This window comes from Oreochromis niloticus, linkage group LG3, assembly GCF_001858045.2.
Source record: "Oreochromis niloticus isolate F11D_XX linkage group LG3, O_niloticus_UMD_NMBU, whole genome shotgun sequence".
In the NCBI taxonomy this organism is placed as follows: Eukaryota; Metazoa; Chordata; class Actinopteri; order Cichliformes; family Cichlidae; genus Oreochromis; species Oreochromis niloticus.
The window spans coordinates 46,088,048-46,101,833 of NC_031967.2; the positions used below are offsets into that span (position 1 = coordinate 46,088,048).

General features: G+C 40.0%; 1 protein-coding gene across 1 annotated transcript; it reads left to right on the top strand.

Annotated features, from left to right (window-relative positions):
• The first annotated feature begins 1,413 nt into the window (after positions 1-1,413).
• LOC102082047 (butyrophilin subfamily 1 member A1) lies at positions 1,414-13,634 on the top strand. The gene is made up of 7 exons (XM_025905097.1): positions 1,414-1,519; positions 2,608-2,722; positions 9,558-9,899; positions 10,244-10,528; positions 10,630-10,773; positions 12,447-12,538; positions 13,629-13,634. Exons 2-7 carry the CDS (start codon positions 2,617-2,619, stop codon positions 13,632-13,634), a joined length of 975 nt encoding a protein of 324 aa, XP_025760882.1. The 5' UTR covers positions 1,414-1,519; positions 2,608-2,616.
• Positions 13,635-13,786: the final 152 nt, after the last annotated feature.

Here is a 13,786-nt window from a genome sequence, read left to right on the forward strand (position 1 = left end):
TTAGTAATTAGTAATTAATTACTTTTTTAAAGTAACTTACCCAACACTGGTCTCAATGAACTTACATTAGATTTACCTGAAATGTGTTTGTGTCTCTCTGCTCTCACTGATGTTATTTATTTGGAGCCTACAGGTGAAACTTTTGATGTGTCTCTTGTCCACAGTCACTCCTGTGATACTTATTCACTCCTGAGTGAGACAAATCCCCCTCCATCATCACTATCTAATATTAGCATAGAAATTAAGTCCATCAAGTTCTTTTTTTTTAACCTGTATGCTGTGTATAAAAACTGTAGTGTATTGCATTTGTGAAATCAATGAACTGCTACAGAGAAAGCAAAATTGTATTTTAATTTTGAAAAAAAGACCATTGGGTTGAAGATTACTTTCAACTAAGATGCTCAAATTCTGTTTGTGTCCTTTTCGTATTTATGGAAAAAAAAAGCCAAACTTAAATGTTTTACCTGCAGCTAACCAAAAACACTGTCTGCTTTTGTTTGCTGTCATCATTTCATCACATGAAAAGCTCATGTCGGTGTAACCAAGTCATAAATGATATATTCTTATAATTACACAAAATGTGTTCTAAACCTCAAACTGTTCCTGGTATACCTGACTTTTAGGACCTCCAAGCCTGTAGTTATCATCATTATCAGTTAGAGCCCCTCCTCACCCTTTTCTTCTTTTTTGGTGCAACCCTATAAATTTGGGGTACCCATTTGGCCTCTCCCCTTTTCTACAATTAACTAGCAATAACAGATAAGTCTTATAGCCTTAAAGTTGCAGTGGGTTGAGCTAACTCTTGTCCCAGCTGTTTATATTTGGTTATAGGAGCTGGAGCGGACAAGTTGTTTACTTGGAGGTCTTTCTTTTTGCCTTTCATTGTCAGACACAACGCAAGAACACAATGGTTACATTAGCAAGTTGTCACACATCTGAGGTTATGAATTTTGAATTACATTTTAAAAACTAATGAAGTACAATAAAAATTCATTTAAATTAAGTTATTTATTTTTCATGCTCATAGGGAGCTGCAGCAGGGGGTTGAAAAAGCCACATGCATTTCTGAAGCCGTGGGGTGCCAAAACCTGCTCTAGTGCATTAGGGTCAAAGTCAGATGAAAAAAAAAAAAAATAGTAGTTCTGTTCATCTAGAATAAACCTTGTGTTCACCTGTAATCGTGTAGTGCCACCATGCGGACAAAGATGAAGCACGCCAAGTGATGAACTATGACCGATGAAAAATGTCTTATTATTTACTCATTTATTTATTCAAGTCTAGCTATCATTTCTTGAAGCTGATTAAAGTCTTCATTTAGCAAAATAAACATAACAAGCAAACATAGATCATACGGCATATATTACAGCTTAAGGCAACGGTGACGTTAAACCTAAAAAAAAAAAAAAAAAAAAAAAAAAAGACAACTCCAAGCAGGAAACACTCCGTATTCTGCAGGTGACCCGAAGGAGCTTTTTCCTTCCCTTTTTCTTGACATCACGCAGAGGACGTTCACAAACAGGTATGAAGATGCTTCAACAGATGCTTTATCTATATTGGGTATTTTGCTCTTAAAACAGAAATCTTCTGTGTTCACATAAATTAAATTTGTGGAGTTTGTCCCGTGGGAATGGCGTAATCTCCTTCGCTTTCGAAATGATCGTACAAGTGCGCCATCGAGTTTTAATATTTGTATGAATGGTGACTTAACAAACCTTTAAACCTGCTTTTCAAATGATCTAATATTTGAAATAAACGTGTCGGTATAAATCTGTTCTCCACCGTTCTCCGCTCTTTTATTATAAATGAAAGTGAAACTAAACTCAGTTCAGACTGCAGCAGAAAGGACACGGATATCACACAGGAAAGAAGTGTCTTTTTTTTTTCTTTCTAAGAGTTAGTGTAATGTTTGATATCTGAACAAAAAACAATCGAAATTTCCGCTTCGATTCATACTCCCTCTGAATGAATTATTTCGCTGCAGGTTAACTTGGAACTGTGTCATCACATCCAGCAGGGGACGCTAACGCTCATTCTCTCAAAATCCTAAAATAATTTTTTGAATGAGTCTTTCCTGGGCAAAACCTTAAAAAGTCTTCATCTTGGTGGTGAAAGCTTCGTGTTTCTTTTTCTGACAGATTTTTTATAACTGCTTGGATTCTTGAAACCTAACATTTTATCAAAACTAAAACATGCAAAACATAAAACTCTTCTGGAAAAAAACATGTTGTGTGTGTGCGTGTTAGCAGCTGCAAAAACCTTGTTAACATTAAAATGAAATTTTATGTCAAATCACCACAGGCCTTGTCCTGTTTGTGATGAATGTAAAAAAAAATACAAAACCTGACATGAAGTATGATATGATTTTGTCAGAAATCCACATTTAATTTTTTTATATGTCAGATTATGAATTAGCAGACCTAACACACATTATACAGCATTATACTGTGTATTGATCCATGTTACTTCCGATCTCACTTTGAAACTCAGACTCCAAGTTACACCTCTGATGATGATTACGCTGATAAAATGATGTTCTCTGCATCTGTTAAACAGGTTTTTAGTTCTGGAAACATTTTCCTCACAATGCTTTTTCATTTCTATTTTCAGAATTGCACCATGCTCCATGTGAGAGCCGGACAATCCTTTATGGTTCTGTGCGACCAATGCAGCGTCCTGGTTTTCCAAATAGCTGTTGTCTTTGCCCTGACACACTCATGTAGTGGTAGGTGAAACACATGAGAGTAATTGTGTAACACATAAACCTTAACAGAGGTAGGTCTGTGAAGGTTCTCAGTCATCCAAGTCATTGTAGTCTAAGGAGCTTGGAAAGAAAAACATCTGAACTTCTTTAAGTTGCTTGAAGATGTTTCACCTCTATCCAAGAAGCTTCTTCACTTCTAGGGTCAAATGGTGGAGAGTCCCAGATTTAAACCCTGTGGCAGTGTCCCCCCCAGAGAGACAATGGACCCCCTAATGATCCTCCACCTAATCACATGAGCCAAGGTGTGAAAACGGGTGTAGGTCACAATCAGCCAGGGTTTCGGGTGAGCTCATTGTGAAACCTAGCCCCACCCTATCATGTGAGTTCCTGAGGTCAGATGGCCCAGGCTGTGAGTGGGCGTTAAGGCGTCTGGGAAGGGATCTCAAAACTGGATTATACAGTCATGGCCAAAAGTCTTGAGAATGACACAAATATTAGGGCTCACTCACAATTCTGCCCCCAAACACAGCCATGGATAAAGAATGGTACCAAAACAACCTCCAACAGAAACTTCTTCCAACAATCCAACAACAGTTTGGTGAAGAACAATGCCTTTTCCAGCACGATGGAGCACCGTACCATAAGGCAAAAGTGATAACTAAGTGGGTCAGGGACCAAAACGTTGAAATTTTGGGTCCATGGCCTGGAAACTCCCCAGATCTTAATCCCATTGAGAACTTGTGGTCAATCTTTAAGAGGCGGGTGGACAAACAAAAACCCACTAATTCTGACAAGTGATGATGACAGAATGGGTTGCTATCAGTCAGGATTTGGCCCAGAAGTTGATTGAGAGCATGCCCAGTCGAATTGCAGAGGTCCTGAAAAAGAAGGGCCAACACTGCAAATACTGACTCTTTGCATAAATGTCATGTAATGCATGTAAAGCAGTTTGGCAGCAAACTTTGTGAAAACTAATATTTGTGTCATTCTCAAAACTTTTGGCCATGACTGTAGATGGCAGACAGTTGGTGTCGTAAACCACCGCCTCTGTTCAAAGATGGTCGCTCACAGTGGACGTAAATGGCCTCTTTCACTCCTCTTTCAAACCATCTGTCCTCTCTGTCCAAAATGTGAACATTGGCATCCTCGAAAGAGTGACCTTTATCCTTTAGATGCAGATGGACTGCTGAGTCTTGTCCCGTGGAGGTGGCTCTTCTATGTTGTGCCATGCGCTTGTGAAGTGGCTGTTTGGTCTCTCCGATGTAGAGGTCTGGGCATTTTTCGCTGCACTGTACAGCATACACCACATTGCTAAGTTTGTGTTTAGAAGTTTTGTCTTTGGGATGAACCGGTTTCTGTCTGAGTGTGTTGCTGGGTCTGAAATGCACTGGGATGTCGTGTTTGGAGAAGACTCTCGTTTATCTGATACACCGGGATCAGAAGGGGATGACGATGTTGTTGCGTTTGTCTTTCTTATCCTCCCTCGCTGGTGTCTGATCTTCTTTTCTGTGGCTCTTTGCTGACTTTATGAACGCCCAGTTAGGATAACCACATGTTTTCAGTGCTTCCTTTACATGTGTGTGTTCCTTCTTTTTCCCTTCAGGCTTAGAGGGAACATGTTCTGCCCGGTGGTGTAGGGTCCTAATTACTCCAAGTTTGTGTTATAGAGGGTGATGAGAGTCAAAAAGGAGGTACTGGTCCGTGTGTGTGGGCTTCCAGTAAACTTCAGTGTTGAGGTTTCCAGTCTCTTCAATGTGCACAGCGCAGACCAGGAATGCCAAACAGTTATCCTTTGTGTCTTCCCTGGTGAACTTGATGTTTTTTATCCACGGCGTTAATGTGCGCAGTGAAGGATTCCACTTCTTGGGTTTTGATTTTGACCCAGGTGTCGTCTACATATCTGTACCAGTGGCTGGGTACTCTCCCTTTAAAAGAGCCAAGAGCTTTTATTTCTCCTTAGACCTTAACAGAGGTAGAATTAATCTCTATTGTGAACTTCTACAACAGTGTTTTACTCACACAAAGTTTTAGGTCAACCTACTGGGCTAATAATGAAACTGTGTCCGGTCTGAATGTGGATGCACATCAGTAATACTGAAATTCATTTTAGAACATTAGTCATCAGCACACTTTTACATAAAAAAATGACTCAAAAAATTGAAGATCAACTGCAGTATGATAATGTTGTAACTAGGGCTGCAACAATTGATTGAGTAATTTGAATATTTTGATTATAGAAAAATCCTAAAAGCTAATGGTTTGCTTTGATGCTTTGTTACCAAACAGCTCTGTAGCGCTCAGACACCACCAGGTAAACACAACCGTTTCACCCACATTTGTGACTAAAAAGAGACCTGCAGTAGAAATGTATTTAGGAGCAGCGCGTGAATAAAACGTATGACAACACTTGGCCTGCACAGCTCATTTTTTTAACAAAAAGATTGCTTATTTATCTTGAATGCAGCAGTGACAATGATGGTGTCATAGTTTAATGTGGAATCTATCTTCATTTGCACCACAAAGAACAAAGAAACCATCAGAGTGCTGATTTCCCCCACTGCATCTACTACATGCTCCTTTAACCCTTTAATGCAAAGTGTATCAAATCTATCTATCTATCTATCTATCTATTAGGGGTGCAACAATACTGAACCGTTCGATAAACTGCTTTCGGTTCAGTACGCATCTGTATCGAACAATACAAATTTTTTAATTTATTTTATCAACTTTTCTTCTGACGATGCTGTCTGTGTTGAGCGCTCAGTGGATCTGCATTCGACTACTCCGCCTAGGCTGCAGTGTTGCCAACTTAGCGACTTTGTCGCTATATTTAGCGAGTTTTCAGACCCCCTAGCGACTTTTTTTCTTTAAAAAGTCGCTAAAAAAAGACGTGAAAGCGCGTATCGCTTTTACTCTCATCAAGCAGCGGGTGCTGTAACGCAGTCAGTTCTTCTTTTACTCTTTTACTCTTATGCTGTTTTGTGGATCACAAGGTTTAAAACTACTTATAAACACACACAAACACAAAGTAACTCCACCAGAGTGCCTATTTCGGATCACTTTTGCCAGTCCAAGCCCGGGTAAAGGAGCAGGGTTGGAATTGTGACATTAAAAAAAACAATAATTGCTAAAAGAAATTTAATTTGTAGTTCTAAATAAACTCTAAATGCATTTAGGACGTTTTTTACTCACTTTATGTCTCTTCCACGATGTTATTTCTCTCTCCAACAACGTAGGTTACAATTATATTAGCATGACAAATTATGCAAATTAGGTGATGACGTCATTTAGCGACTTCTAGCGACTTTTAGGACAACCAATAGCGATTTTCCTTACTGAGGAGTTGGCAACACTGCTAGGCTGCACTGTCGAGCGCAGATCCACTGAGCACAGCGCAAGCTAGCCAGACAGAAGCTAAGCTCGTTGCAACATGGCAACTGCCTCAATGCTAGCCCAAACTGAACCTCCCCCACCCTCATTCAGATCTGGCGTTTGGAACTATTTTGGTTTTCATGTGAAGCATGACCCTGATGGTAAGCACGTGATGGACAAAAGTAAAACAGTATGTCGGATGTGCCACGCAATGCTCAATTACATTGGTGGGAACTAGTGCGTTAGCGCAGTTAGCTTGTTAACGTGTTGACGCTGTCCAGCCTCACGCACGGGGCGATCCGCGGTAAGTCGTTAACGGAGATTTGCGGCGTTATGGCGTTAATGTCATTTTAACAAGATTAACGCTGACAGCACTAGTGGGAACACAATGAATATGACTGCACATTTGCACCGACATCATCCTAGTGCAAAGACAAGTGGAAGCAGACAAAAACAACAAGCACGCATGCTAGAAACTTTACCCGAGTCATTTAGACAGCCGTTAGCACATGATTCTCGTTATGGGGACCTGATATGTTTAATATGCTGCTGAGAATATAGCCCAGAAGAAGGGTATAGTATAGCTTTTATTTTGGAAAGAGACATTTCTCTGTAATAAACTCTCTTTTCCAAAGATGAGTGATTTCTTGATCAGATAATTTTTTTTTCAATTATTTTGTTGTTTCAGCAACATTACATTTAAAAACTGTACTTTTGAGTTAAAATATATATTTATAATTTTAATAAATGGCAAATTAAAAAGGCATGAACATTTTTTGTATCGAAAAATATTGAACCCTGACACCAAAGTATCGAACCGAACCGTGAATTTTGTGTATCGTTGCACCCCTACTATCTATCTATCTATCTATCTATCTATCTAGAGAGAGAGAGATAGATACATATATACATATATATATATGTATGTATATATATATATATATATATATATATATATATATAGTTTTATTTATATATATATATGTATATATCTATAACACAAAGCACGCCCCTGCGGGCGGTTTATCCTTTCAAGCTCGGGTCCTCTACCAGAGGCCTGGGAGCTTGAGGGTCATGTGCAGTATCTTAGCTGTTCCCAGGACTGCGCTCTTCTGGACAGAGATCTCCGCTGTTGTTCCCGGGATCTGCTGGAGCCACTCACCTAGCTTGGGAGTCACCGCACCTAGTGCTCCGATTACCACGGGGGCCACCGTTACCTTCACCCTCCACATCCTCTCGAGCTCTTCTCTGAGCCCTTGTTATTTCTCCAGCTTCTCGTGTTCCTTCTTCCTGATGTTGCTGTCATTGGGAACCGCTACATCGATCACTACGGCCGTCTTCTTCTGTTTGTCTACCACCACTATGTCCGGTTGGTTAGCCACCACCATTTTGTCCGTCTGCATCTGGAAGTCCCACAGGATCTTAGCTCGGTCATTCTCCATCACCCTTGGGGGCATCTCCCATTTTGACCTCGGGACTTCCAGGTTATACTCGGCACAGATGTTCCTGTACACTATGCCGGCCACTTGGTTATGGCGTTCCATGTATGCCTTGCCTGCTAGCATCTTGCACCCTGCTGTTATGTGCTGGATTGTCTCTGGGGCATCTTTACACAGCCTGCACCTGGGGTCTTGCCTGGTGTGATAGACCCCAGCCTCTATGGATCTTGTACTCAGAGCTTGTTCTTGTGCTGCCATGATTAGTGCCTCTGTGCTGTCTTTCAGTCCAGCTTTGTCCAGCCACTGGTAGGATTTCTGGATATCAGCCACCTCCTCTATCTGCCGGTGGTACATACCATGCAGGGGCCTGTCCTTCCATGATGGTTCCTTGTCTCCCTCCTCTTTCTTGGGTTTCTGCTGCCTGAGGTATTCACTGAGCACGCTGTCAGTTGGGGCCATCTTCGTGATGTATTTGTGGATGTTTGTTGCCTCATCCTGGACTGTGGTGCTGACACTTTCCGGTCCCCGGCCTCCTTCTTTCCGCTTAGCGTACAGCCTCAGGGTGCTGGACTTGGGGTGAAACCCTCCATGCATGGTCAGGAGCATTCTTGTCTTTATGTCAGTGGTTTCTATCTCCTCCTTTGGCCAGCCTATTACCCCAGCAGGGTAGCTGATCACGGGCAGGGCGTAGGTGTTGATGGCCCAGATCTTGTTCTTACTTGTTGCCTTCTGGTAGTTCGATCACCTCAGTTCTGCTGACTGCTACCTTCCCTCTCTTTGTTATCATCCGACTACACTTCTCCAGCCCGAATGACATCCCAATGTCATTGCTGTATATCCTGGTAGTGTGGATCAGTGAATCGATGTCTCGTTCACTCTTGGCATACAGCTTGATGTCATCCATGTACAGGAGGTGGCTGACAACCGCTCCGTTCCGTAGTCGGTATCCGTAGCCAGTCTTGTTAATGATCTCACTGAGGGCGTTCAGGCCTATGCAGAACAGCAGTGGGGACAGAGCATCTCCTTGGTAGATATATCTTGGTAGATATATATACATATATGTATGTATATATATATACATATATGTATGTCCTTCAAGCTTGAGGGTCCTGTCCAGTATCTTAGCTGTTCCTAGGACTGCTCTCCTCTGGAGGGTCCGATTACCACTGGGACCACTGTTACCCTCACCTTCCACATCTTCTACAGCTCTTCTCTGAGCCCTTGGTACTTCTCAAGTTTCTCGTGTTCCTCCCTCCTGATGTTGCTGTCATTTGGAACTGCTACATCTATCACTACCGCCATCTTCTTTTGTTTGTCTACCACTACTGTGTCTTGTTTCTGTATGCTATGCCAACCAGTTGGTTATGACGTTCCATGTATGCCCTGCCAGCTAGCATCTTGCACCCTCTAGAAAACTGGCTATGTTCAATTTTAATATACAATAAAAGTTTTTTCTTTTTTTCCCACAGATGTATGCAGTTAAACAGTTTCTAAAATGAAAAGCAATTAGCAGTTTATTTTGAAAAATCTGTTTTTTTCTCCTTCGGATAGTTATAAGGTCTAGTAGTAGTCTTTTAATTTAAGATAATAGTCAATTAATTATTAGTCACTTTTTTAGTCACTCAAAATGGGGCGTCTGCTCATTTGGTCATGATTCTTCAAAAAAACACTAAATAAATGATTCAAATCTGAACATAAACCAGTCACACAATTCATTCTCTCTCCATTATTATAATTTAATTCCTTATTCTTTAATGAAATATAATAAAATACAGAGCATGTATGAATAACCTTGGTCTTTAAAAGAGAATCATTGGTTTTTCACACAGTTGTTACCAGCACTTAGTAAGCAGGATGTAAATTAAGTCTTTAAATATGTCTCTTCTGGAAATATCCTGAAAATTACTTATTGAAAATTGTAGAAACCCTGGTCTAAATTTATTGACGACCTGGTCCAGATACAATTCAACTGTTTCAGGCACATGTATTTAGTCTTTACTCCTGTCTTTTACTTCATTTACTAAATGAAACCTTCTTCTCTTCAGGTCAGTCAGAGGTTATCAGTCCTCTTCAGCCAGTAGTGGCTTTGATTGGTCATGACATCCTTTTGCCGTGTAACCTGGACCCTGTAATGGATGCTACTGAAATGACTGTGGAGTGGGCGAGACCTGACTTAGACCCCAGATTTGTCCTTGTGTGGCGTGACAGTGTCGACATGGAGTCTAAAAAACATCCATCCTACACCAGCAGAACGTCTCTGTTCACAGATGAACTGAAGAATGGAAACATTTCACTGAAAATCTCCAAAGTCAAACTGTCTGATGAGGGAACGTACAGATGTTTTGTTCCAGAGTTGGACAGATACACTACAGTTCAGCTTGTTGTTGGTAAGTGAAAATATTATCAGTTCAAATGTTTTAGTTTTTTTTTAAATAGTTTAATTAAAGTAAAATAGAACCTGCTTTAAGCTGACTCACAAACCTCTACAGTATCAGTCTACAGTGTACTTGTTTTGGCTCATAGTCCTTTTAGGGGATTCTTCTTGTGCACCTCCAGACCATATTCAAAGTGTTTTTTAACAACCACTAAATCAACATTACCATTCATTGAGCAAAAAGTTGATGTAAGAAGTATGATCAGCTGTCACACCTGTAATCTGACACTTAATGAACTAAAATGAAAAAATAAATAAATCTTCAAGTCATTGTTTTGTCACTGTTCTGTTTTCTAGGTGCTGCCTCTTCATCTGCTGCATGGATTAACAGCACCATCAGCAGCAGCAGGGTGGTGTTACAGTGTGAGTCTGCAGGCTGGTATCCAGAGCCTGAGCTGCTGTGGTTGGACGGTGAGGGAAACCTCCTCTCTGCTGGACCTACAGAGACCCTCAGAGGTCCTGATGACCTCTATACTGTCAGCAGCAGAGTGACTGTGGAGAAGAGACACAGCAACAACATCACCTGCAGAGTCCAACAGAGGAACACCAACCAGAGCAGAGAGACACACATACATGTTCCAGGTAAAGCTCATATGTGAAGTAATGATGTGAATTCCCTTCAATAGCTGGATATTTTTGGTCAAATGATATATGAACTACTCTACATGCTGTTGTTATTTCAGATGATTTCTTCATTGTCATCAGTCCTCCCAGTAATCCAACTAATGACCCAAATATCATTGCTGTGGTCATCGGTGCTCTCGTTGTGCTCATTCTGATTCTTGCTGTTTCCTTTGTTGTCTGGAAGAAGAGACGAGCCAAATGCAGTAAGTTCCCCCATCATTTGTTAAAATAATAATTAATGAGCCTCATAAATCATTTGATTGTTTTTCTCAACAATCAATTCAAATCCCCTTTAATCATTTTAAGGTCTAGTGTTTTGGATTTAAAGGGATCTACTGGCACAAATTGAAAATAATATTTCTAATTATGGTTTCATTAGTGTAGAATCACCTGAACAGTGCGAATATTTTCTTAACCCTTGAATGGCTCCACTTCCACACAGTCATCTTTGTTGCGTTGACATGTTTCTGTAGTAGAGGAAGTCAAACTCCACCAACATGTATTTTGATATACTAATACATTATAGTATTTATTTTCATAGTGACATATTTTTGCTCATTACCATCAGCACTAAATAAATGAGATTCCTCGCCTAACGTGAAACTCTGCACAACATTTTCAGATTCCATGTGCCTATTTCTGCTCTCTAAAGTCAATATATATCACTATATAGTCTCGGTATGAAGTCTTCTTCTTCCCATGAAATATGCCTACTTGTTGTAGTAAAAGAATACTTTTGAAGCAGATGCATAAAATGTTTGCCTAGTGAGTGAAAGATCCCTGATTTGATCCTGGGAAGAGACAAAAATCCCATTGGGATTGCATCAGGAAGAACATCAGGTGGACTCTACTACCTGTATGAAATCAAACATGTGGTGCTATGAACAGCATGCATGGGTTGAAAATAAATAAAAGGGCACAATAAACAGTGCAAAACACTGAAAAACCAAAAACCACAAATGATCCCAGATTGAACAAACCAAATATTGGCTCTTTGCAGGGTGTTTGATTGATTGTTATTCTAACTGATTTTTTTTTTTGCATGTGTGTTGTTGCTGCCTGTGTTTAATTGAGTACTTTCGGTAACTGTGAGACACTCGCTGCTGCCTATCTTGGCCAGGTCTCCCCTGAAAAAAAGGTTTAATCACAATGGGATCTTCCTGGTTAAATGAAGGTTAAAAAAATAAGTTTGTGTTTTCTTAGCCATGACTTTCAGGATGTCCTATGAACCTGAAACAGAAGTCAGTATTTTCCACATCTTTTAGTCTGACAGGTTTCTCTTGATCCAAGAAGCATAGGTTTGGTCGTCACAGACAGAGCTGGAGGCTGTGAACAAATGTCTGCACGCCCTCATTTTTTGTTAGTGTACCATCATGTCCATGAGATTTACAATAAGAATGCAAATTAGTTGAAATGTTCACATGTGGTGTCTGTTGCTGTATCTGTGCACTTGTAAGCACTTGGTTGTAATCTGTAAACTCACCACTAGATGCCACTAAACCCTACACACTGCTCATTTATTCAGGTAATTCAAGATTCAAGATTCAAGGTGTTTATTGTCATGTGTCACAAGAGAAAAAAGCCATTTCACTGTGCAATGAAATTCTTTCTTTGCTGTCCTCCCACAGATGCTGATTAATATATACAATAGAAATAGAACATATAAATACAAATAGTGCAAATAAATAAATGAGGACAGAAAGGAGACAAAATACGGAGGTGTGAAACAGAGATGTGTGCAAAACAGCTGTAGCTTAATATAAATTTCTAAAAATTCTGAGATTGTAAGTTTCTTCAGTTTTATCCTTTTACAAACAGCAAGAAGAACTGTGTTTCATATTGTTCATCAGTTTCTCCTGCTTCTTTATACATACAGAAAAGAAGAAGAGTGAGGAGGACGGAGCTGAAATTGGGTTAAAAGGAGAAAGTGAACCACTCATGAGTGGAAAAGAAGAAGAAGATGATGATGTGGACAGAAGAGAAGCGCAAATACATGAAGATAAAAGAGAAATCAAACAAGATCAGCTTGTTTTAGAAACAGAGCGAATAAAGTACATCAAGAGTCCACAAGAAGAAAGAATAAATCCATCTAATGACAGAGAGTCTTTGATTACAATAGAACAAGAAACACATGAAGAACAGGACGTGACAGGAAGAGAAGAAGAGCATGATGTGGACAACAGTGGAGAGAAAAAGTTAAATGAGGAAAGAGAAATACAAAAAGGTGATTATGAGAAAGAAACAGAGCACAGGCAGGACACCAAGAGTCCAGAAGAGGAGAGGATGAGTTCGTCTGTCATCACTAAAAAAGAGCCTGAATTAGAAATGAAAGAAAAAACACCTGAAGAACAGAGCAGGAGAGGACGAGAAGAAGAGCAAAATATGAACATGAGAGGAGAGCAGAGAAATAAAGATGAAATAAATTTGAGAAGCACAGATGATGACAGGATAAATCAGGATGTTATGGCTGAAAAAGTGTCTCAGTCTACAACAGAACAACAAACAAATGAAGTACAAGGACGAGAAGAAGAGGGCGATGTGGACAACAGTGGAGAGAAAAAGAGGAAAAAGAAACAGAAGAAAATGATCAAGAAAAAAACCAAAAAGAAACAGAGCAAAGAACTAGATGCCGACAGTTCAGGAACAAAAACATCTGCTGTGCCTGAAACTGGGCCTCAGTTTGAAATGAAACAAGAAACACATGAAGAACAGAGCAGGAGAGGAAGATATGAAATACATAATGTGGACATCAGAGGAGAACAGAGAAATGAAGATGAAATACAAACAGGCAGCACAGGTGATGACAGGATAAATCAGTTTATTATGACTGAAAATGTGTCTCAGTCTACAGCAGAACAAGAAACAAATGAAGAGGAGATGACAGGAAGAGGAATAAAAGCCGAGGGAGCTGAAGGTGAAAGAGAGAAAAAGAAGGAAGCAGAAAAAGATTGTATAGAACTTTGTTTAGTACCACTTAGAGAAAAACTCAAAAAGTCGATAGTGTTAGTAAAGGAAGGAAAGTCCTTACAGCTTAGTTCCTTTACGTCCTTGATTTCAGATGTAAAGTTTTTAACTTCACATCTGAGCAGTGGTCAGGAACCACAGAGAGAAAAAGAGACACAACAAGAGCAGCTTGTAGAAAAAAGACAGATGGAGAGAAATGTGGACATGAAAAAGTCAGACACTGAGAAAAAGAGAGCAGAGGAAAACAGAGAT

Bases quoted from the DNA above. Each gene is read 5' to 3' on its own strand.
- LOC102082047 (XM_025905097.1), top strand. From the start codon at position 2,617: ATGCTCCATGTGAGAGCCGGACAATCCTTTATGGTTCTGTGCGACCAA. The intron at 10,529-10,629 runs GTAAAGCTCATA...TTGTTATTTCAG, and splicing joins GACACACATACATGTTCCAG to ATGATTTCTTCATTGTCATC. The intron at 10,774-12,446 runs GTAAGTTCCCCC...TTATACATACAG, and splicing joins GAAGAGACGAGCCAAATGCA to AAAAGAAGAAGAGTGAGGAG.